This window comes from Fringilla coelebs (assembly GCF_963513975.1).
Source record: "Fringilla coelebs genome assembly, chromosome: 6".
NCBI classification, from domain to species: Eukaryota; Metazoa; Chordata; class Aves; order Passeriformes; family Fringillidae; genus Fringilla; species Fringilla coelebs.
Genome location: NC_140034.1, coordinates 47,499,939 through 47,526,360, shown reverse-complemented (window position 1 = coordinate 47,526,360; position 26,422 = coordinate 47,499,939). Strand labels below are relative to the sequence as shown.

The following is a 26,422-nucleotide window of genomic DNA, read 5'->3' as shown; positions in this document are numbered from 1 at the left end:
AGATTTAAACTTCCCGAAAATGTTGTGAAAACAAGGATCCCAGTGGAAAAGAAATACCCTCTCTATACTCTGAGAGGAAAGATTTCATGTTAATAACCACACTGACTGGAATTCCCTAATTTTTATCAACATCCAGCTTCAGGAAGACTTATTGCAATTTTCAACCAAAGCCATTTGGCTTCATAAGAACCAGCAAACAAAATGCAGAACAGCAAACAACCCCCCACCTCAAGACCTCCAAAGCACCTTCACACCTTAAGTCTTTCCATAATAATATCATCAGTTTTATCTCATTAAGTAGAATTTTTTCTTATTGATTCCTGTAACCAGAAATTTAAAACTATGAAACCAAGAGGTTTTCCATTTCAAGGACAGTTCATTTGCCATGAAACTCAGTATGAAGTCCAGAGTGGAAAAGGAAAGCCTTCCTTCATGCCATCTTTACCACCACTCACCCACATACTGCTTCCCATTGTTACATGACTGTTTCCAGGTAGAAATAAAAGCATTTGGGGAAAAAAAAAAAAAACAAACCTGACACCCACTTTCAATGGTTTAACTCCACAGAGAGCTGTAAATCTTGGTTCATCAGAGCATGAGCTCAGCAGACAAAGAAAACTGAAGAATCTTCATTCAATAAGGTACGTGCATTCATCAGGTAGTCAGTCACTTCTTGAATCAACTCAGATTGATTAAACTTCTTTCATTAACTGATTTCAGCTCATCTGGTTTATTAACATCTATATAGCCCACCTGGGGCCCTTGAACATCTGCTGCACTTGTCTGACTGGGGAAGCTCCAGCCCCTTTCTTTATTATGATCATTTCTCAGATTTCTGTTAAGGCCTTTAGATCCGCTTTAGATCTTTCTTAAGAACTACGACAGCTAGCAGCTCTTATTCTCCATAAAATCATTTATTGCTGTTGTCCAGCAGAGCTGAACACACTTCTCTCATTCAACCCCACGTGCTCAAACAGAAACCATGGGTAGGGATTCTCAAAGACTGACAGCTCTGTTGGTCTTCCATAAACAGAGACATACGGTTCATGCCTGCCCATGCATTTTCATTTTCTAGATCATGATGGTCACAACAACCCACTGAGCTCAAATATTTGTAACCAGGAGTGGGTGTCAATAGTGAGTGTGGGTGGAGGTGGTGGAAGATCAAGCACTCCTTTGTGCCCCACACACTTAGGATGTTCCTCTTGAGATGCTTCAAAGACGCTTTTCTGCATGCATTATTATTCCAGAAAAGCTATCATCTACTACAATCATTTGAAAAATATGCAACAATGTCCTAATGTGCAAATGGAAAAAAGTTTCCATTCTTCAATTTCCTCCAAATTTCTGAGTGTTACACAGAGCTGTAGTATGAGCTGATAAATTTTATGGTAAACAGGAAAACAACAGCCAACATACCAACCACCAAACCCTCAATATAGTCTCTGCCTATTGGATGCAGAATTTGTTCCACAAAAATCAGTTGGGAATTTTCCTGTATTGTACACAAGATTATGATCTGCAATTGGTTTAATTGATGCTAAACAGCTCAAGACTTTGACACATATTCAACAGTTATTTTGAGGTTTATTTGTAGCTGCATAACTGTTGAGAATATTCCCTTTGAAAGTGTGTGAGAGTTTGCGGGTGGGGAGTGAACTTTTTTTACAGTACAGGCCATAGTGTGTTAACACAGACATTATCTCACGCTATATAGACCTTCCCTAAGATGAAAGGCATAGATGGTTCACTGTATAATAAAAAGAACTCTTTAAGCAGAAGAAGTAAATATTTAGAAAGAGAAAACTATCTTTGAATTCATAAAAACCACCCCACACTGAAGAATCACATCATATTAGACAGAAACATCACCACAGGGAAGAGCGGGAGTGGGGTAACGAGCACAAGCAATAGCCTTCCTTACTAAAATATTTAGCTTAAAGTACTTAGATAATCTTTGACTTTCAAAACTGCTGAACCAGTTGGTTCTATCTCATGTTCAACATCATACTATTAAACCAAGTCAAAAGTTTCTGTGGTTACTATCAGATGAAATGAGCTAATTTCCCCAGAGAACTGGCTACACTGACCAGATGTCTTTAGCCAGCTACTCCCCAGATCTAGCAGGAGCAGCACATGCAATGCCTGCTCTGTTACTATGGAGACAGGTTTTCCCATCCACTCTGCAGCCGGGCTTATAGTAGCTACCAGCTGTTGTCTCGACTTGTACTCCATCAGGAGAGACCGAGGAAAGAAAGTGGGAGACGTAGGGCTGAGCTTCTCCCAGCCCCAGACCTCATAAACTTTACCCGCAGCCTCCAGCCACCCTCAATCTTCCCAGCCGCTGCTTGGGCTCCTTGCTATTGTTCAAAGCTGCCTCCGGGGCTTCCTCTGCCGGGTTTGCAGCCTCGGAAGGGGTCGGTGGCAGCCCTCAGCTGATGGCTGTAACGTGCTCAATTGCTGGGCTGCAAACTTAAGGATTCCCCAGCACACGCTTCCAGCCCGACATTCCCATCAGAATGCTTTATGAGCTTAAATTTAAATCTCTAGCAGAAACCCATTTCAGGTTCCTGACATTATTCTCGCTCCATACTTTCAAAGAAAAACTTTGTGGATTAATGGCTCCCTATCAATCCTGCAAGGCTGGTTAATGCCTTCAATCCCCATTGCTTTTTAACTCCTGTGGAACTTTAATCCTCCTCTGACCACGCTGATGAGCTGCAGAGAAACAACGCCGGTCAGGATTTTCATTCTTGTATTTTCTTTTTGAATGCAGCCAAGTTCAAATGTCTAATTATAACACTGCAGAGTTAATGATCAATTTAACAAAGGCTTTAGAGTATCTTTGAAGTCATAACAACAAGCCAAAGGGGGGTTTAAAACATTAACTGCACAGGGAGCCTACGTAGAGAGCTTTCTTAGGATTATCTCTCTCACTTAACAAAGTTTGAGTCATTTCAGAATACTTCAGCAACCCCACGGCTCGATCTGGTTGCCACATAGCACAGAGCTCCAGCTAGTGTTTATTTTATACCTCTGAGCAGCACCAATCATTACCCTATTAATTCAAGCATGTTTAATTCAATGTCCTTCAACTACTCACTCATGCCTATTTGTAACTCTTAAGCAACTCCAGAAAGGTACAGCTTGTCACCACATTTATACCTAACAGGCTCTAATCACTGAGGTTAGATATACAATGTAAGTAGGGTATATATAAGGACAGTTAGAAGTGATGTTCACTGAAACATGCGATACGCGGCTTTGGCTCGAGGCACGCTTTTCTGCGCTTATTGCACAGGCTGAATCTGCCTTCAGATGTACATAACTCCTGCTGATGTCAGTGTGCTATAAATACACATCAGAGGACACACTCTGACCTGTTTACTTTTTAATCTGACATATGTAGCCACTCATATTTTGTGTATATTACACACTGCTGCCACGCTGAATCAGCACATCCAGAAATAACAATAAGGGCATGCTCAGCCTACAGCAGGACAGAGAGAGCAGCCAGGCTCTTCCTTGCCTTCCTGTCACAGCAGCCCTACCAGAGAGCATCACCAGGTACATTTTGCAGAGGGCTTTTTGTGTTCCCAGTTCAGGTATCAGACAAGGGTGAAGGTGAAAGGCAATAACCTGACTTAGGGGAGCAGCGAAGAGCTGGGATAACAAAGAAACTACAGGCAGCCATTGCTAGTCCTCCAAGATTAGCTGAGGGGGAAAAAAACTCCCAATCTCAGCCTGCCCACAAGATCCCTACCAACATTTTCCTTTGCCTTCTACTGAAGAACAGGGCTGGACATTTTTCCTATTTTAAATTACAAGTGAGGAGAATGTCTCTCCTTTTTGCTGTGGACAGCCTGTAGTGGTGGGCACTCCAAGAAGAACATTTCAGGAGTTTAACCAATGAATGTAACAGCCACCCTGTGGCTTGTGCTGAGGGACAGCACTGTAACGAAGAACTTGCAGGCACATAGGGATTTATATGTGGGGCTTTATCAACAAAAAACCTTTACACATCTTTTTTCCTTAGTGCTGCAGTTACAGACACAACGACTGTACGGTGACATGCAGGAAGAGTAAAAGCAGAAAAACTACATCAGCAAAAATCAGTGTTTCCTCCCTAAATCAGGTGGTACAATCTGATTTCCTTTCAGATCTCCTGGGAGATTACATCTTATTGCTTTCTTCATTTAAACCCAATTTCCCTAGACCTTATCTACACGGCAATTTCCACTTCATGGTGAGTTTGCTCATTACGTTCAGGTAGCTGCCCCCACAGCCCTGCCACAGCAAAGGATTACTGACAGAGTAAAGATCATTTAAGCTCTGACAAAACGTAAAGAAATAAAGAAGGGAAAGCAGTTAGCCTGCAGGACACTAAAAAAGCTTTCAATGAACCCCCAAGTACACCACTGCTGCAACTAAACCTTGAGGCTTCCCATTTTGAGAGGGGTTTTCACTTAAACTCCAAAAGCTAGTCTTTCCAGAGATGATCATGGCACTCCTGAAACTTATATTCCACAGAAGTAAAAGGATAATTTTTTTGTTCTATTTCAAAGCAATTTTGTTAGAAAAATGCCATGATGAAATGGTCTTGGGACACTGCATCACAACCATGCCTACCCTTCCTTCAAAGTATACAACACAGTCATTGCACTGCAGTGGCAGTACAGAACTGTGTATATTTAATCAAATACAAAGGAGAATGAGGTATCAAATATGTCTGCTTCATCATGCTTTGAAAGCAAGATACTTCATTTAATCAGAAAAACAAGCAAGTTCATGAGCTCTCCTTAAGATGTTCAGGACCCTGAAATCAGGGGGGTGCATAACAAGGCATGGAATTTTTTAGTAGTATTTCACTGATATAGTTACTCAACAGCTATAAATAAGCATTATATCTGGAGAAAAAGTCTTCACTTTGAAAATTTCAGTGGTTTAGGAAGTCCTACCCTATCTTCCAAACCGATAAGCACAATGAGCAAAATTTGCACACCTGTGAAAACGCTGGATTTGTTTAAGCATAAACTGTCAAAGACGTGGTGGTGACAAGACATATGTCAACTGACAATCAAATACATCAGAAAGATTCCCCCATGCTTTTCAGAGATTATAGAAGCCTGTGTTTCATTTCAGAAATACAATTAGGTCTGCATTTGTTCTACTTCAGCTTTCTGCTCCCAGCCGGAACCCCCTTGGTTCCATCCATCAATCTGTGCAGGAGAGAGGCGTCTGCAAAAAACACACTAAGGCCCTACTTCTGACATCTCAGCTGCAGGATAATTGCTGTGAGCTCACCCTTGAGCTTCAAGCAAAAGCTGCACTCAGGTTCCTGAAAGCTAGGAAGTACAAACACAAAAAATAAACCAAGTCACACCAAGAAGGAGCTCTGCCATAGTACCGTGAGGTAAGTGCACTGATTTTCTGCCAGGTCCAACAGCAGGGATAAAAGAAAAGAGTGTATTCCAATACTTCATAGACTTCTCATTCTACTGCATCAAGTTAATCTGAGACCAACAAATGTTCAAACCAAAGATTCAGACTCTGAACAGCTGCAGAAGCCAAGGAACCACTGCAGATGGCTGTCTCCCACCTCTTATGGGAACAAGTCAGACCCAGGGGATGAGCAGGTGAATTTTTGGCTCCACTGATATTCAGCAGAAACCATCTCACAGATTCTACTTCAGCAGCTTCTTTTCCAGAAAAAAACCAACCACAGTGAAAATCAGCACCTTACAATCCCTTCTCACATTTACACAGCTCAGATCTCAACCTCCCCAAAAATTCTGAGAGATTCTTCATTTTTAGGCATTATGTTTGTGGTGAAACACGTATCGAAAAGCTGCTACTGCTAACTTATCACTTTTTGTGCCAATTCATCAAGTAGTTTGCATCCAGCAGATCATAGCTCTAACTTTTTGGCACAGGAAAGCTCCTTAATGCATTTATATGACGGCAAGGGTGTCTATGTGTTTAAAATCAACAGCTATGCCTTTCTCTGTCCAAAAGGCATCCTGTTTTGAGTAACAATCACTGCAGACCTTACAACTGCAGTAGAAGTGACCAGCTACATGAGAGTATCTCACAAATATTAGGAGGACAAGCTGCAGCTTGAGGCTCTTGCCTTCACTATTCCCCTGCAGAAGGCTGCAGTGTACAGGTGCTCCAGACACCATAAACACTACCCAAAGCTGAAATCTCTGTCCAAACTGAAATAAGTAGCTAGGTTCAAGATACATGCAAAAGGTTAGGCAATGTCATAATTTCTCTTTAACTTTTCCTTGAATTAAGTGCTTGGTTATGTACCTAAATGATGTATTTATTGCCAGATGTGTTTTTAAATGCACTTACTAAAAGACATACATATTGCACTACTAAAATTCTTGATTAACCACCAGTTTCTAAAACATTTAAAATCCACCTGTTTTGATTCATCTAATGCCATGCACTACAGGAAGACAGAAATGAAACATGCTATTTAAAGCTTTCTGTAACAGTACATTTGTCAACAATACTTGATCATAGCATTTGCTTTCACTGTGCTGTATTTGTTTAACTACTAATGCTTATTTTAGCCCATATAAAGAGTTCTGAAGAACATAACCTCAGTAGATGCCAGAAGAATGCAGCTTTTAAACATAACCTTACATTCAAAGAGCAAAATCAAGCTCTAACAACATAAGCAAGCAAAATTCTCTCATATACACAAACCCTTCTATGTAATTTTCTTTTCTTTTTTGAAAGATTTAGTGGCAAAACAGGATCTAAGTATTTTCCCTGATAAATAATTCAGAGGACAGTAGAAAATCTCATGTGTGGTTGTTGGTATTTGGCAAAAGCTATTTGAATACATTAAAAAATTTGACCTTAGTATTTTATTACCAGAAAATCCAGCATTTCACATCAGAGTTTGCTGGCTTCTGTGTGGCTTGTTTCCTTGAGGTCAAGTCTTTTAGGAGGGGTTGGTTTGGTTTTTAATCTGGTGTGTTTATCTGTTTACCAGAATCACATTCTCACACTTCAAGGTGTTTTCTGACTTTATTACGTAAGGTGTACACCCTTTGTAGGGGTGGTTTTGACCCTGGCTGGATACCATCAAAGCCACTGCCTTCCTCAGCTGGTCAGGAGAGAGAAAATATAAGGCTCATGGGTCAAGATAAGGACAGGGAGAGAACAATCACCAGTTACTGTCTTGGGCAGAACAGACTCCACTTGGGGAAATCAGTTTAATTTATTACCAATCAAATTAGAGCAAGATAATGAGAAATAAAACCAAATCTTGAAACACTTTCCAGCCACCCCCTTTCTTCTTCCAAGGCTGAACTTCACACTCAAATTCTCTGCCTCCTCCCTGCCAGAGGGGCAGGAATGGGGGTTGTGGCCAGTCCATCACACATTGTTTCTGTCCTTTAACACGTTGATTGCGTAGAAAAACAAAACCAAAGTTCTCTACTCTGAATCAGCAGCAATGCTGCACTGAACTGGATAAGACCAATAGTTTTGTGAATTACAAAGCTCCACAAAAGGCCACAACTTTATTTTGATTGCACTGAAAAATATAACCAGTAGGTACCAAACCTGGACAAAAAAAACCCTTCCCATGAAAGCAGGGAACAAACATCTGTAGCTCACCATTTAAATTACAAGTGAAACCTTTGCATACACTAAACTTAACAATAGTGCAGCAAGTATTGATATTTAGGGCTTACAAACGCATTTTCAGGACTGGTCCAGTCCACATATCTTCATGGCGCAGCAGGAAGGGAGGATTATAACAAAATGAGGCCAAAATGCTATTTTTCATCTGACTTCAAGGTTTGTCATGTTTCACAGGGTTTCCATGGTTAATAATAAATCTGTCCCTGCCAGCAGAGTTAATCACACCAGATGAACACAGACTTTACCATGCAGGATCACTGAACGTTTCAAAGATCTGAAAGGTGCTCCAAATATCAGGTGGGGTCACACATGAGACTTTCAGGGACAGTTCCTGACCCACATGAGCCACCTGTTTAGGCTCATGAAGGCCACCTCTCTAAAAAGCACCCACATCAAGCCCACTCTTAGTGCCAATCCAAGCACCAGCACTACAGGGAGGGAAATCAAAATAAATACAACCCTCTGTTCTTCAAAGCAAATCCTGAAAGAAAGAGTTTCATGCAGCTTTTCCAGACCCCTCCACTAGCAGTGTATCTCTCCTTTGGAGTAATAGTAAAATGAAGTTCTGTACAATTCCACCTCACACACAGAAGTGGCAGTCCAGGAATCAAAAGGAAGCTCACAAATATTTTTGTTTCTTCTAGACAAAACCAAATCTCCTCAAGCCAGACTGCAAAGAGCAAAGGTCTCTGCAAACATAGTAAATGCCTTCGGCTACTTAAAAGACAATGTTTATTTTACTTCAAAGATTCTTAGACTAAATTACCTTAAAGCAAGAAGTGCTTTCTTTCCCAAACTCTTAAAACATGCCAGTTGGTCTAGACCTACATATCACAGGCTAACATAAATAAGTGCATCTTTCATGAAATTTATTTCACAAACAGGAGCTAGACCACTAGACAGATGCAGCAGCTATGTTTTAAACATTCTGGCATCCCTTTTCACCCCTGTTTCCGCTTCCCTGTGCCTTCCTTTTGATCTGGCCCCACCCTAGGAGTCAGTCATCTTCCCTGGGGGAGGAAGGGTGTACTGGCACAGCTCAGCTCTGCCAGATGTTTTGAGGGAAGTTTCATTCCCTCGCTGCTACTTGCTCAGGAGACAGAGGAGGTATTGCTCTGGGCTAAGCTTCCTGCTCATTGGCTCTAGTGGAGCTTTCCAACTTCTGAATTAATACCTAAACTAAGAAGCCAATTCACAGAAGAAAACAGAGGGAGGGTGTATGAGAAGAGATACCCTGTTTGTTTGATGGTTTGGACTTCTATCATCAGTGCCAACAGGTAATTTGTGATTTACAAAATGAGCACAGATCTGGGGAAGTGTCCTTCAGTCAGTCCAGCCTCCTGCTGCTTTTATCCTTCAATACTTAACTCTCCATGCTATATTTGGGCCCACAGCACAAAGGGGCTCTCATTTACAGCCAACTCCCAGGCACCACCAGGAGCACATGAAATAGGTGCAGCCATCACAGAAGCACGTTCTTCAAAGCTCACAGGAAGCCCAGGGTGGGTGTGAATTTTTCTCTTGCTCAAGGACAGGTTTGCCTGCTTTCTTCCAAGGTATTCTCCAGCTAGGAAAGCGTAAAGTAAGTACAGGCACATTCCCAGAACAGCCTGAGAGCCATAAAGGCTCTGCAGGAGGTAGAAGGCAGATTGCAAATTCTAATAACACTTAGTTGCATTAACTATTACAGATTTTTCTTTCAAGAACTGACTTTGTCAGGGAGGGTGAGAACCCAGCTGTAGACTCTAATGCTTGTTCTTTGTCTTTCCTGCAATCACATCTTATCTTTCCATACTTTGGCCTTTCTTCTTTAAATCATTAAAGGAGACTGGAGAACTGCTTTTTTTGGAATTGGCCCATGAAATAAAAAGCTATATATTCATCTTAGAGACATGCTCAAGCATAATCCCACAACTTTCTGCTGTACTATCATTTTCCTGACTTTTGACGTGAAGACAATGAATCCAGTAGTCTGGCACAGTTTAACATGTGATACAGTTTAAACAAAATTTCTCTTGGGAAAAGGCTTGTCTGGTGACATTGGCAGCACTAGTGGCTGACCCCTAGGGAAGTGGGACAGCCACACACAGATGGGAAATAGCTAGGAAGGGACTACATGGAAGCACTGAAATATTAGACCCTACCTCGTGGCTGAAAACTCAAGTGCGAGGTCCAGATGCTAAAGTCTGAATGTGTTAGCATCACTGCTAGGGAACTGATACTAAGTGACAGATAGATTATATTACATAAAGTTCGATTTCTGGCTGCCCACAATGGCAAACAACTCAAACAAAGGCCTGATAAGCTACTGACAATAAATAAATCAAAGTAAAAAGCATGCTGCTTTGAAACTTTTGCCTTACAGCCAGGAACATTACAGTAAGCTCATTTGTTAAAAGAACTGCTTGATTTTGACCTAATACTACTTTACCAAAGCAACTGAAAATTATTGATTTCCTCTGTTATGAATTGAGATGAATAAAGACCTAAGAGATTGCAAATAAGAAGCTTTCATTGTTCTGTATATCACTTCTGCTATGCTGGTCAGTCAGATGCCATTGTTTTTCCTCCTGCTCCCACAGCACGTGAAAAGTATCTTACTAGGAAATAAAACAAATGAAGAACTACAAAACAAAATTATTTCCCAGGATTTTTACTCATTTTTTTCAGCCTTATATCTAGGACTAATAAAAAGTAAGAAAAACAGTAGCAGTCCTAAAGAATTCCCCATCCTGGTTCAATTTTCATTTTTGTTTTAAAATGTTCACAATACCTTGGGTCCTGGAGCCTATTAAGACAAGGTTTGGGATTAATATTCATATAGAAGTGATCAAAAGACATTTTAATTTTAAAAAGCTGACAGGCAAGCAAAGTTGTACTGTGCATGTAGGCTAGATGCACATTCAGGAGGGCAATACAAGCTCCCCCAAACGTTAATTGACATTGGCTTTCTGTGTATTTGGATTCTCCATGCCTTACAGACTGCTCCAGCCAGCAATGATTTTTAAATTCAAGGTATGGAAAGAACGACGGAAGATACAGTTCCACAAGAAAATTTGCAATTCATTAAGAAATTATAATACTCAAGAAATCCCTGTTCCAAGAGATAAACAGAAGTGACACTTCATCCCTCACCCAAGCCACCTGACATTTCTTCCTCCACTTCTCACACCTTCGCATGAAAGGCTCCACTGACAGCATCCACCACCTTCCTCCAACTCTTTGAAGCAAACACTTCTGCTAAAGTGAAAGAGCTCTAACTCAACATCTCCCTTAAACAGCAGGAGGAACTTAATACCTGTTACCACCTTTGTCAATGTCTCACCAAATTAGGAAGCAAGGAGAAAGAAACAAGTGTTTCAAGGAACAGACAATTCAGGTTTCTCAGGTAATTGTCATCAGAAATGTTTCTCCTGCTTGCCTCCTTGTTTTATCCATAGTGAACCAATGTTTCTCCACCTAACACCACGACTACCTGTGGTGCCCTCCTGCACTTTTATTCTTTCTATATTCCAAGAGGCACAGCAGCAGAATATCCCACTCCTCACCTAGTATTTTCCAGATGTTCACCATACCAGATATAAGTAGCAATAATCCACACATTTGTGGGAATTCTACAGGAACTACAGAGCTGAAGTGTTGTTACATTAAAAAGACACTGTTACTTGACTCTACTTAATAGAGATTTAAAGTGCCAGAGGATATTTTTCTGAATTATCACTGATTCCCTTTTCCTAACAAAAAGCACTAGCAACGCTGCAGGGAGAAAATGACCAAAAGAAAACTCCTTACCATCTATATTTACAAACACTTCTTTCCAAGTAAAAGCTAATTACAGACACAAAATCAGTAGAAATCAGCAGTTAGGGCACAGATCATAGAATCACAGAATGGTTTGGGTTGGATGGGACATTAAAGATCATCTCTCTCCAACCTGCCTGCCATGGGCAGGGACACCTTTCACTAGACCAGGTTGCTCAGAGCTCCATGCAGCTTGGCCTTGAACACTGCCAGGGATGGAGCATCCAAAGCTTCTTGGGCAACCTGTTCCAGTGCCTCACCACCCTCACAGTAAAGAATTCCTTCCTGATATCCAATCTAAACCTACTCCCTTTCAGTTTGGGGCCATTCCTCTGTGTCCTGCCATTATATGCTCTTATGAAAAGTCCCTCTCCATCTTTCCTGTAGGCTCCCTTTAGGTACTGGAAGGCTGCAATTAGGTCACCCCAAGCCTTCTCTTTTCCAGACTAAATAAAGCTAATTCTCAGCTTTTCCTCCAAGGGAAGGTGCTCTGACCATCTTCCTGGACTCATTCCCACAGGTCCATGCCCTTTATGTGCTGGGTGACAGCTGGGTGCAGTACTGCAGGTGAGCTCTCACCAGAGCAGAGCAGAGGGCAGAACCCCTCCCTCGACCTGCTGCCCAGAGCCCTGCTGCTTTCTGGGCTGCAACTGCTCATTACACATCCATGCAGATAGGATGGTTTTAAAGACAGAAACACCCCTGCACATAAGCTACAAAATAACTGGAGCTGCCTGGGACTTGAAAGCTAACAGTCCCTTGTGTCTGAACACTTAAAAATCAGAGTTCAGCTGCTTTCCAAAAGTCAAATCAACTCATGAAACAGGAGATTCTTCTAATCAGAATTTCTCTTAATGTCTTCACTAGCATTTCAGTACCATGGTTTGTTGACCTTGACAAAGTAAAGATTGGCAGACCGCCTGTTTGTTTTGGGAGCTGTTCGACAGAATGGACACAGTGTGCATTTTTGTGTGACTTGATGCATGGCTAAGCTTCTCACCTCTGACTCATCGGCCATTTACCTGACAAACAATTAAGAAGAGGAAAGGAAATTTCACATTATTGCTATAGTACTTGAAAGCATTTTTTCTACATTGTAGCATGGAGTTTCCCAGTTCTGTTGCCAATATATAAATATAGGTCTCTGTTTACAAAGTTATTAATTTCAATTACTGCTGCAAACTTCTGCTGCTTAAAAGGTCTACAAGATCCCAGATCTATTGCCTCCGCCTTAGCCACAGTATCACAAATGTATTTGCAAGCACATACCATTGTAAAATTGACTTGTATAGTCAGAACACTGCCCCTAATTTCCTTGAATTTTTTTTCCTTGTGGATGAGATAACTTCCTAAGACAGTTCAGAATTTAGGAGTAAGGGAAGAATTATTTCTTTAAGTCCTTTTCAACTCTGTTTGCTTTAAAAAGGTGTATGACTCACAGTGGTTAAATATTTAACTGTTTCACTAATGAGTTGAATCCTAACATGTGAGTATGAAAACACGTGTCCTTGCATCTGAAAAATCCCACTCATATCCAAGGAGCATTTTAAAATTTTTATATATATATTAATACATTTACAAACACACATGTTAAGAAACTGCAAGGTAAATTGCTGTTTCGAGACTATTCTGCACACATATTTGGTATTCCGTGTGGAGATATGTGGGAATTGGGGCTTGGTTGCAGGGGTGTTTTTTTCCCTTTTTATCAAAAAAATTGCACTAATTCAACCCCAAATGTGCCTGTTATTGTGTTAATAATAACGATGACATAATAGTACAATTATACCCTGTGGGACTAGGCTACACTGACATGTGCAACCACGTGCCCACCATCACTTCAAAGACAGAAAGAGATTGAAGATACTACCCCACCCTGCTGCTCATTCCTGCCCTTCTCATCTTGGAGATTACCACCCACAAAGCTGCACAACGGTAACCTGTTGTGGAAGTGCTCTTTGCCCTCTCTGTTACCACCACAGTAGGTTTTTAACCATCTTTGGTGGCAAAAATACAAAAGGGTTTCTGGCGCAGCTGGGCACTGCAGCAGACCATGAAAGTGAACACAGTCCAATCCAGTTCTGGGCAGGGGTAAATACCACGGAGGGCCTGCAGCAGAGAGCTAGCAGATGACTGCTTCTGAAGATTTCCAGAGAGACATGCATCTGCAAACCTACCTGCACCCTGCCTGTTGCAGCTGAGTTTGAACAAAACAGCTTTTGTTTGCAGAGATGGCCCAGCTGCCAAGGCGCGTTCAATAACCAGCTCTGGGTTATGGCAGGCAGGTCTAGACCTGTAGGATAAACTTAACCTCAGCCAAGTTGGCCTCAGTCAGGTGTCAGGCTGCAACCCTGCTGTCCTGCAGCAAAACAGATGAAAAGTAAACATAAAATGCTACTTAATTCATTATTCAGTCAAATCAATCCATGAGAGGCACAAGCTTCAGCATGTAAATAAGGGCCAAAATCTCAGCTTTTGGGGGACAAAAAAAACCACCAAACCAGAGCCTTCACAGTTCTAAGTTCCTGAGACAAGAAGTTAAAAATATTTTCCTTTTCCGTGTTGTGACTGCCGAGGCCCATCACTCAAGCAGAATGCTTGGAGCAGGCCAAAGCTGGGACTTCTGGAAGTCGTGTTTTCTCTGCCTCAGTGCCTGGCTGTGCAAGAGCCCACTCAGAACTTCCTTCCCCTAACATTTTCAACCACTTTGTTTGGGCTGCAAAACCTCTGAGGGTAGGAGCTATCTTTCAGAGCATGTGGCTCCACACTCTACTAGGTGTTCTACTCCATCTTTCAGGCAGAGCTGTAATGGAAACAACAATAACGTCCTTTCTCAGAAGAATAACACATGAGTCTGCTTGTAAATTGTGTTGCAGATAAAGTTTCCATCACACTTTTAACTATCAAAAGCTAACAAATCTTACTCTACAGTTCCACAAACAGTTTAAGCCAGAACTGTTGCCAAAAGAAGCAATCTCATCTGGCCAAAAAAAAGGTTAATTTGAACCCATCTGGGTTCTCCAAGGCAATTGACAACAGAGCTGCATAAATGCTTGTGTTGGCAGAAGGAATGGAGCAGCAGGATCATTTCTTCAGGTGGCAGTGCCAGTTTATGTAGGCTGAAACCCCCTCTTGAAAGTGCAGCCTGGGTTCTCTGAAGGATTTATCTCACAAAGCCAACTTAAGAGTGGAAAAGCTACGGATCACCCGATTTTGCACATAAAACTGCTAATATTCACCTCCCAAGAACGCTGCAAGGTTAAGCACACTCGTGTTTGTAAGGCACTACAGAAGTAAGATCAGTAAATATTTAATTTTCTCTCCTCCCTTTCCCCCAGCCTTGTCCACTGAATATAACTCATTCTGAGCTCCATGTACTAAATCAATGACTTGGAGCAGCTCCTAGAAGGTAGCTGTCAAGCTCCCTGCCTGTGGGCCAGATGGAGGTCAGTCATCACACACACGCAATCCAACTAAAAACAGGTCTGCAGTGCTGCAGCCAAAACAGCACCTAAATGCACACTGCACCCCCCCGTGCTGCAGGGAACCATGGAACACACAAATCACCTCCACAGCAGACACCTGGTCTCACCTTGATCTGGGGAACAGCTGCAGAGGAATAAAAGACGAGTAAATCAACTCCTTTTTGCATGTGTTCCATGTGTGTGAACACATCCTGTCAAACTGACAGAAACAACAGCAAAAAGGAGAGTTTCTGAAAGGTGCCTAAATAAGGATGCTAACAACATGCTGGAGGAAAAAAAAGAGGCCAGCCTCAGTGTCATTAGCATAAGGGAAACCATCAAAGAGAGGCAGCACATAGCTTGCTTTCACAGACTGGGTGTGAAAACAGGCATTTTGGTTATTTTGTTAGTACTTCAAAGTCCGGCTGTTTCTGAGCGCCAGCAACAGCTCTTGGTTCCCCAACATCTTAAAAATATGCTCCTGGTCCATGGATTAGGTGGAAATACCAGGTACAGGTTCCTGAAATCAGGGCTCAGCAGGGATAGCCGAGCAGTGCAGAGGTTTTAGGACATTTATCCCAATATTTGGGATATATATAATATATGGTTCCTAGAGGGAACTCAGAAGACTGCAGAACTTACTCTGCTGCAGAGCCTCCAGCTGCTGTGGCTGCCAGGGCACATGGGCACCCATCCTTGTTTGCTCCCAAGGCACGGGACACGCCACGAGCACGGGAAGGAAAGCTCAGCACGTGGCAGCTCCCTGGGCTATCCAGACTTCTCCAGCAGCTCAGCACAAACACCATGTGCTGAGCTCCACAATTAAATTCATTTCTTTTATAAACTGAGATAAAACGTAAACGCCCCTGCTAAATTCTGCTAGCCACTGAATCAACAGCTCTAATAAACTCTCACAAGGCCTTTCTGATTACTGAGATAAAGTAGAATTGGGCCTCATAGTACAACAGGAGCGATCCTAGAAACTCTTTGTGCAAGACAAGTTCAACACAATTCACGCTTCAGTCACGATGACATTTTTTATACCAACAAAATAAAAGTAAATTAGATAAAAATACATTTAACACATTAAATGTGAGATAAATACAGTTTGCAGTTACATAAATCAAACTCGTGCTTCCTAGGTTACCCCTAAGTACAAGCAGACTCTGTTGAAGAAATCTTTCCTATTACATCCTGATCCTGTTAATATTTATGCACACAGGAAGCTCCACTGAAGTCATGATGACGACTCATACACACACAGTTAAACACACTGCACAACTGCAAGGCTCGTGCCATAAAAACTTCACTTAAAAACACAGAACATAATTTAGTTGCCTCTGCACATATACATTTAAGAAAAAAACAGCCAGCATACAGGCTTGCATTTTTTCCCCCCTGAAAGGCAAGGCATTACCCACCCCCTTTTCTAAAGCCATGGAATAAACCCTCAGTAGGGCAGAACTGCCAGAGGCTCTACTCAATAGAAATGAAATCCAGCTAGAAGTAATTTTTTCTTCAAATTATTGATGAAAAAAGAAACATTCTATATATAAATACATATGTCAAGAAGCATATACATAAATACATTTGAAGAAATAAGAGTATTCTCCCATGTTTTTGTTCTCTATCTGTGCACAAAGCCAGATATTTGTCACTTTTTTCATGGCCTGAAAAATTTCTAACAGGATGTTCATTTACTCGTTGTCCTTCCAAGAGCAGTGAGATCTCAGTGCCGAGGTGCACTCTGCTCTTGTCAAACACAGAAGTCAAGAAACAAAATAACGAAGCTTTTTAGAAAATAAACTCATAGAAGTTTACTTTGGAAACTGCCAACAAAAAGAAAGTCACCAAGAAGTCCATTTGATTTTGGGGTTTTAGCCAGTTAATTGAACCCACTTAACCCAACATTGCAAAACAAAGTTCTTGATACAGTCAATTTAAGTTATTTTCTCGCTACTAACTCCTGGAAGCTCCTTTCTTCTTAAGCACTGGCACTCGCTGCTTTTCTGCACTACACCACACCTGCAGAGTTTATTCCAGTTCTGCCTACCAAGAGCCACTTAAAGCCATTCAAGAGCCACCAGCAAGTGACAGCTGGCAAATTCAAACCTGTCTCAGTAGTCTATCATATGTAATCAATTGCAAATAGAACTTCAACAGACTCATCCCATTATTTCCTAGCTAATTCCCCCTGGGAAAACAAGCCAGCAACTCCCACTTTGAATCATGAAGCTAGTTTTGCCCCTGTCTCTCCTCCCAGCTTCTCCCTTTCCCCTCCCTTTGCCTCGGTTCACGGCCCTGTTTCAGTTTTTCAGCTTGATATCCGTTATGTTATGTCAGCTGTTACATTACGCTTAAAACAATAGACTCCAGCTGGCTGAGGTCAGATGTGAAAACAAGGACCTAACAAAGCCAGAGACCCTCCAGTTATACTGAAATTGAGATACACACTGAATGTAGCACTTAATGACAAACTACTTTCCAGACATTTGGGCAAAGCATAAAGGAAACACCTGTCACTGCAAACATTACACACTAATCCAGATAAACCCTAAATTTAAAAATCTTTCTTTTCACTGCTTGGCTATAGCATGCACCAGTATTCCACGGTTTAAAATTTCTTTTTCCTAGATAGAATTTGTATTACTCTGCTTGTTTACTAAAATAATAAATAGTGAGAAATATGTATAATTTCAGAGAAAATATGTTTACTGCGCTTCTTTTGGAGTTTATCAAGCTGATGTTCCAAGTTAGATGCGGATTTACACCCCAGGAAATTTTCGTTAAAGTTTGACGAACTTAAGTAGGAAGCTTGACAAAAGTGAGTAATAAATGTAACTATGAATGAAACATGCCATTTGCAGTGATGGCATTTTCTTATCTGCACCTTTGAACACAATTTATTGGAACGTACCTATTCTTAAAAATAAAGAAACAAACCACTGTGCGAATTATGAAGGCAAATACGAGCTCTTGAGAACAGGTGAAAGACTAATAACTCCAGAGAACATATCTCTTACTTATCAAAACCCTGGTGCACTTTAAAAGCAGTGTTTCCTGAAAACTTTCCCACTGCTGCAGCTCACGCCTGACAAGCTCTGTGCAAAAGGACAAGGTGGCACCCTGCTCATCCCCGGGCAGAGCCCCCGGGCTGCCAGCGAGGGAGATCAGCATGTCAGATCATGCGGGCCACCAAGCAGCCAGCAGACGGCACCCATCCATCACCGGTGCCTTGTGCTGGCCACAATCTGTCACCAGCCCCACCCCGAGCTCGGGGGAGTCGCTCTGCCCAGAGCACATCTGAGTCTTCAGAGTCTGAGTCCCAAAAAATGCCTGGTACTTCACAGCCACCTCACCCCAATGGGCATAAATGCTAAATTCCTTCATGCACAGCCATGTAGATGCAGACTTAATTTTAAGTGGCAGCGTTCGGTTGTGCCACCACACAACTCCAGGCACAGAAATCCCAGGGAAAGGGATTTTTCTTTTCAAACTTCGAAACAAAGCCAGAAGTAATCAATTTTCTACATCCAAGCCACTCCACTGTAGCAGACTAAAATAAGAATTCAAACCCAAAATGGGGACCTTCTGGATGAAATGTGTGAATATATGTAAAAAGAGACATAGGTTATTTCCTGTAAAAACTGCTGCTTATTCTTATCATACACATCTAAAGGCCATTCTTGGTGGCCACTTTAGAGGAATTTAGAAAAATTAACTTTTTCTTTTATCCCAACTGAATAGGAAACACCTAATAACACCAAGAGTGTACCTGGCAAGGCATAATATATTGGAAGTCTTTCTGTGTTTTAACAAGTTTAAGAACTTTTTCTTTCTCCTCCATGCAAAAACTTGCCCAAATCATTTCACTGAAAATATTAATTTTTATCTTTTTTTTTTTTCCAAAGCCATCCACATGATGAGCAATAAAGTAGACCAAACTGCATGAATTTTGAGGCTCCACCACAAAGTTGCCAGAGTTTTCTCTGGCACCAATGTTTACATGGCCCTTTTCTCCCACCTCCCTCTCCACAAATTATGATTGCTAATTACTCGTATAAAATTCCCCGAGCCCATGTGGAAAAACATTTCTTTATTAAGAGTTCTTCCAAACTGTATTTTTATCTGGTAGAGGACACCACCCAAGGTCAGAAGCAGCCGCCCCAGGAGAACACAGCGTGGGCCAATGCTGCCCTCTGCAGATTTTAAAGGGAAATTCCAACACCCTTCTCCCTTCTACCAGGTTTTGATTTTTAGCACGTGTCTAAACAAAACCAGCTCATCTCTCCCTTACTGGTCTTAGCATGCTTTCATTCCATATCACCTCTTCATTCCTCCTTAACTCAGATCTCATCTACACCAAACCAGAGCAAGAGGCTTGTCTTTTTTTTTTTTTTAAATAAGAAAGCACCTATTTAATGAAATTATTTCAGCTGTCCTGAACAGGCAGCCTGACTTCCACTTTAGGAGCATCTGATTTGACTCAGAATGGACACAAAGCAGAATTTAAGCACGTTCATGCAACCTTCTAAACCGAATGAATTAAATCCTTCTAACATCACATTTACATTAAGCACATAACTCTCTTGTGCAGGCCCGGGGAGTTGACAAAGGATTGCTTTGGGAACAGCTGGAACAAGTTAAGATCTTACTACCAGCAACCTTTCAAACCCAGGCAGCTGATTTTGCAGTGAGGCAGATTAGAAGCCCTCACGTTATCTGCCAGCACAGCCCAGCCATAAACATCACAACCAGGGGCTGAACTGCAGCCAGGAACACCTGGGTGCACATTCAGGGGAAGATCCCTGCTCCAGCTACTCCTTATACTGTTACCTCATTAAAAGAGGGGAGGGCAATTTTAATTTCTAATCGTGTTTTCTGAGCCTTCAAATCACTCACAGCTGGCATTGTTCCTACAAACTAAAATGTAAAGAAGCCGGCTCTGACTGAAAGCCGGGATTCTCCCCATCAGCTGTCAGAGGAGGGACAAAAAGGAAAGGCTGCAGTGAGTGACTCCCTGGACAGGTCTTTCTGCAGGTCCAACAAAGGAAAAAGATTAAAGACTATAAATCCACTAGACACATCTTCTACACCAGCTGGCCTCACTTTGGGTCAGACCAGGGGACATTGCTGAGGCTGCAAGGACACATTTTTCACTTTCTCAGCTACAGCTGTTCTTCAGAGTCTGTAGACTAGATTAATCTGTAGAGCTGTCACCAGGCACCTTTTACAGATATTAAATTAATTTAATTTTTTTTCATTTAATTTAATTTTTTCATTTAATTTTTCAAAAGGATGAAAATGCACCAATGCAGATGTGAGTCTGCATTTTGGCCTTCTTAAGCAAGGGATATTATCAGGAAAGAAAACTGCTGGAACCCCTTTGAAAGGTGTATTCCCTGTGAGACCACCTTCAGAAGCAAAAGCTGTAGGTGTTTTTCTCTCACAAAAGACCCACCAAAAACTTCAGCAAACAAAAGCCAAGTTTTATACTCAAAACAAAACATTATATTAAAAAAGCAGTATAAACTAGATTTCCTATGGGCCTAGACTCTGTACCAGTTTCTCATACATGTAAGAATAATTTCAATGCCAATAGCCAATAAAGTAAACATTAATAAACCAAATTGATGGCCTTTTAATCTTAATTTGTATTTTTTGAAGTTTAAATATTGTTTAATGTCTTCAGTAAGAAGTATGCTAAAGTAGAAAAGGACCTTAAAACAGAAAGCTGGAAAGAGTTTATACTTTCATCATAAAAACGCAGCTTTTTCTTCTCTTTTTTATTTGGCGGGAATCAATATTGAAATGAGATTCCTACCAGAAAATAGCTTTTTCAGGCACACCAAATATCCCTTGGTTCAGCAGAATATTTAATCCCCTTGGATCAGGCACTTGGATTTTCTTAGATCATGCTGAGATAACAGCATTCTGCTGTGTTCTGGCACCATAAAATCCTTGCTTATGAAAATAAAAGAAAAATATGGCCTCTCTGGGAACATCCATCTCTGCACTACTTTTTTCCATAGTTTAGACATTGTAGTCTCAGAATCAATTTTTACCCTGATACACCACATTCTCTTTGTGAGTCATGGCAAAAGCTCTCCCGCACCACTGTTTTACACGGGCCAAGTGTACACAGGGCTCTTCAAAATGATGATGCTTTCAGAGTCTTGGCTCAGACTCCAGCTCACGCTGGGCAAGTGCCAACGAGTAACTGGAGTCAAACCCCCTCCGACAGCACCATCTAGTGAAAAAAAAAAAAAAAAAGGAGAAAATAAACACATGCAAATTTAAACAGTTTTCACTGCATTCTGGAAACGAACAAAAGGCCAATTCTCTCCTAATCTCCCATTACAACTGCATTTAGGTATAGCTTTCATCAAGGCTCTTTGCCTCGTGAAGTGTGGTGACAAGTAGAGAAAGATTCAGCGGCTAATTGTAAGCTTTTTGTCTAAATCTGGAACACCACTTGGAACACATATAAACTCGCCCCTGTTTATTTTTCCAATGCTAAGCTTGTGTTTTTCTTGCTTTTAGGAGAAATAGAAGTGGCTTTTAATGCTTTCAAATTATTGGTAGCATAACATCTTTTGTTTCGTGCTGTGCTAGTGGGAGGTGATATTTTAAGACAAGCAGCTCCAGAATAAAATAAATTAATATATTTTGATATACTATAAAATAATATATTTTTAATATACTACACGAAATTGTTTTTTTTACCCAGTTTCAAACTGAAACTGCCATAATATATAATCTCAACAACTTTTATAGCTTTTACTTTCATGTTCTTGTATGGCTGTATTAGTAAAGCATGGAATTCTTTTTTATGAAAAAGGGCACACTCAGCTTCTGTCTGTAACTTCAATGTGACCATGCTCCCTGCTTTCAAAAAGACTACCTGCTGAAATTATGCAGGTGCTCAGATCTTTTACAGGGTCAGAGCCAAATACTTTGGCTATTTGGCAGAAATAAAGCAGTATAGATATTACTTTGGAGTGCTTTTAATAGTCTTGTTTAATTAGTTTTCCAGTCAGGAGGAAGAGATTCTGTTCTTTTCCCAATGCCTATCTTCAGTGCCATGCAACTCCAGTTTCATGGGTTTACTTGAGGTCTCAAACCACAAACTCTTATGTGGCCAAAGATCCTTCATGCTCAGTTGAGCCCAAGCAAAAGCCATCTTCAGGATTCCCATACTCCTGGTAGGGTGGTGGTACTCTGCTGTTCCTTTGAGCTCTGTCTTATTTAGTATTATGTTGTCCATCAAATTGCTTGCCTTCCTTTGCTCACCTAAAATGACAATGCTACCGACTTGAATTGTCTGGCTCCAAATAAAAATCATTACTGTCAAAAAATTAAAAATCCTTCTACTATAGACACAAAAAAGAAATTAATTCCTACTGTAGAGCAGTAGAAAGAGTTCACTCCTAAGCTTTCATTTCTCCTTACAGCACCATTTGGTTTGGAAGCTTGCACCCTGTCTTTTCCAGTTTTGTGTCTTAATCCCTACATGCTGTTACACATTATTTTACTTCCTTCTTTCCATTTTGCAGCCTCTCTTCAGCCAGCCCTCTGTGATTAAATCTCCCCCTAAGAATTCAGTTACATCTACTTTTGACAACTTGCAAAAATTAAACTAAAGTAAAACAACTTCTTTGACTTTAAGGCAGTTGACTACCTTAAAGTCAAAGAAAAATCTCTTAAGGAACAGAAGAATAGGAAATTTCACCGGGTAGATGCCAAGAGGAGTGAGATTCTGACATTTATATTAGTGTTTCAAGATGCCACAACTCCTTGGAAAGTCCCACTGAAACTGGAGAGAGCAGAGAGCACATTAGCCCATCTACTGCTTTGGATGGATGGCTCCCCATAATCCCCACAGGTTCATGAAAGTTACCACAGTTAATCCTTTAAGAAAACACCATCAGCCTCTGCCAATACTGAACAAACAGACAACTGCTCATTTCCTGTGAAACCCACGCCAGTAGGGTTTCAGTTTTGGAAATTAACCACAGTTTTTCTCACTCTGCAGAACAGGAACACTGATACATCATTCACCAATTCCCTCACTACTTGGAGAGGATGATGATAGAGAACAGCAGAAATGCACAATACTGGACCTTCCTCACACCGTGTGTAACCCTGAATGCTCTGCATGCACCTCACACTGCCAGATACAGACAACACACACTGAACACCGGATGAACAAACCAAAACAGGCTCCATGACTTCACAGGGTGGGGGCAGAGAATGAAACCTTGCTAGTTATGCTGTCACTAGAAGTTCTTTCACTGACATGAAGACAACACACATGTCAAATACTATGATATATTGCAAAGGTGAGTGAGACATTGCTAGGAGTTAAATTCATCACAGACGTTGGCAGAAGTTATGGATAAAAACCCCTACTAGTTATAGAGTAAAAAAACCCAAAACAAATTAGATCTGAACAAAAAAGAAAACGCCAAACCACCAAAAAAAATTGTACAGAATGCAGAAATAAAGGTGTGGATGCTCTTAGCTGGCACTAGTTATGTTACACCTAGGAGTTCAAACATCTTATGAGTTAGCTAAAAATAATAGACAGGAATGAAAGCACTTCATGCAGAAATAGTACGATTGACACTAAATTTAATAGCTATATTCTTATTCTTACAGCATTCATATTAGGTACAGAACCTTGGCATATTTAATAGATAAAGAGACAAAAAATATTAGAATTGATGGGGGTCTTAAGTGAACGTTTTCACATGAATAGTGGTAATACACTTAATGATATTACTGAAGCATTGCAAATATCTGTTTTGAACAGACATTTAAATCGCCAGTTAGCATTTTCTCAATAAAGTAACAGTGTTTCCACAAGTTAAATAATGGTCATTTATTTATAAACACAAAGAAATCAATGATTTAGCAGGGGGTATCCCACTAGTGAGGTACAACAAATTCATAAAAAATTTGGATGTTTAAAATCATGCCTCTCCAACCTCAAAACTAAGGCTCTTCTATGAAACCTAGGCTGGCAGGACACAAATACTCCTGAAGCATTTGCTGATACATCTATGCTGCAGCACTGCTGTACTATAACCACAGTGACTGTGTTTTCTCTGCTGAAGGGAAAGAGCATAAGACAGGTAGAGCAAATTGTCCTAAAGTCAATGGACATGAGTTTTCCACTTCTGAAACAAAGCTGGACATGACATCAACTAAATGAAAAGACTTCCACTTACTTTTTTTCCCCCTGTTGTGGCCACGTCTGGTCTTCAGTACAGCTGAAAAAAGTATTAACCCAAGCAATAGGAGAGGTTCAAGCTTAATTAGAATAACTGCATATGTTGGACACACCACAGGTGTCCTCAGTATAGGCCACAGAGGGTACACCACTTCATTTTTGGGTTACCATGACTTTTGGAGTTTCTGTGGCTTTGCAGACTCATTAAGGAAAAGGAGAAAAGTCTCTTGTCAATTAAACCATAAGGAACATTTTGTTTGATGTGGTGTTAGCTCAGGAGATCAGAATTTGTACATTGACAACAAACACACATCAATCACGTTAATGGCCATGTACATACCATCCAAAATAATGTCCCTGTAGCAAGAGCTGCATACTGCTCAATTGTAGAAAGCACGCTGAAGATAAGGCATATCAGCACAATAAGGAAGCTGCAAATGAAAAGAAATTAAACAATTAAAATAATGTAATGCAGTGTAATAACCTAAAGGGAGAACAGATAATTATGCCATCACAAATCATCTGTTTACACTGAAATGTCATTGGTATTGGATTACCCCTAAACGCAGCTGGTTAAGTGTTGCACGATCCTGCTTCCTGTTGGATAGTTTATTTCTCTTCAGACACTGAGGTTTGGGGTTGGACATTATCAAATGAAACCATATGGTAACACCAGCTTTAGCCTACCTCTAAGATTTGCCGTTCCCTAGTCCCTCATGGAATGAACATTCCTTGCTCTTTCCTATTTTGAGGACTACTTTGGCTAAACTGCCACACAACCCCCAAACATGTTTCAAATATTTGCCTTTTTGCTGATCCAAAGCCCAATAAACTGAGGGGGAAAAAAAACCAACACAGCTAGGCCAAAGTTTAATACAATACTGTCTTTTACAATTGATCCCTAAAAGACCCCAAATAAAGTCTGACACTTGGCAATTGAAACAAAACCCAGTTCTGATTCCACCTAATTCCAAACCCCTGCCATGGGCAGTCACTATCCCTAAAGCAGGTTGATCAGAGCCCCACACAGGCTGGCCTTGCACACTCTCAGGGATGGGGCTGACACATCTGTCCATAGGGAGGGGGTCCTGGATTCCAACATAAGATTTGGGACAGCCAGGGAAACAGCCCAGCTGTCTGCAACCTCCCAGAAATCCTCTTCCCCACGTGGGGAGCCAGGCTGCTCAGCCCTGCAGCCTCTGCCTTCAAAGCCCCTCCCTGAGCAGCTTCAGCTGTGCCCCCCACCCCATAGGACTGCTCACCTTCCCCTAAAGGATGTACCACATCTGGGAAGAAAACCAGACTGGATGCTATCCACTACACACTAGCCACAGGCAGCTTCCAAAGAACTGCATGCTTCTTTGAAAAACACAACAGGAGCAATCAGAAAGACTGAAAACATCCACCTGTTAAACACAAAGTTAGTTGTTAGGGCTATGTCTCACAGTTCTGTTGAGACAAGCAACACCAATCCTTTGCACTCAACTGAAACTTGCTGCAAAATCCAATAACTAAATCAGCCATCCTGTTAGGCATCTCTAAAACAGTTAACCATCTTGTAACTAAAAAAAACCCCAAAAAACAAAAAAAAAAAAAAACCACAAAAAACCAAATTGACATAATGAACAAAACTGAACTCAAGAGAAGTATTAAACCAGGACACAAGATTGCATAGCTCAGCTGAACTCATCCAGAGCCTCTACTTTTATTCATAGAAGTGAGCACTTCTTCGGGTGAATCTTTTGAAAGACCAAACCCTCAAGAAAACAAAACTGAGTTGAGGTTGACATCAGCTACACCCCTCAATGACTGCTTCATGATACAGCATATGCAAGTCCAAAGCACACACAAAAAATGATGCCAGGATCACAGAATCATTAAGGTTGGAAAAGACCTCTCACACCAAGTCTGACCTTTGAGATAATTGAGTCCACCCTTGAGACTGTGCTACCAAATAATGGAGACAAAGTTTGTAACTGATTAGGCACAAAAATCAAATACATAATGAAATTAATAGGATAGAGATTATCATATATCAATACAAGTATCCATATAAAAATACACTTTACCTAAGCAAAATATATGTAGGTGTTTGTTTCATCTCAAAAGTTTTTTCATTTTACCCTGTATCTCTGCCTGTGGGCATTCTTAAGCACAAGTAAGCTGTGCAGACAAAGCAGGAGAATGCAAAGGTGAGACAGTCATTTGAAACATAACACAAATGTTCCCTAAGTATCCAGCCCTTCTGTCTGCAATA

At 40.9% G+C, this 26,422-nt stretch overlaps 1 protein-coding gene across 2 annotated transcripts in view; it reads right to left on the bottom strand.

The window, feature by feature from the left end:
* KCNQ1 (potassium voltage-gated channel subfamily Q member 1) overlaps window positions 1-26,422 on the bottom strand; it is a 329,750-nt gene that overhangs the window by 264,421 nt on the left and 38,907 nt on the right. For both annotated transcript variants that reach the window (XM_084208526.1, XM_084208525.1), the window contains exon 2: window positions 24,506-24,596. In XM_084208526.1, the coding sequence (XP_084064652.1) occupies window positions 24,506-24,596 (91 nt within the window). The remainder of the gene's footprint in view (window positions 1-24,505; window positions 24,597-26,422) is intronic.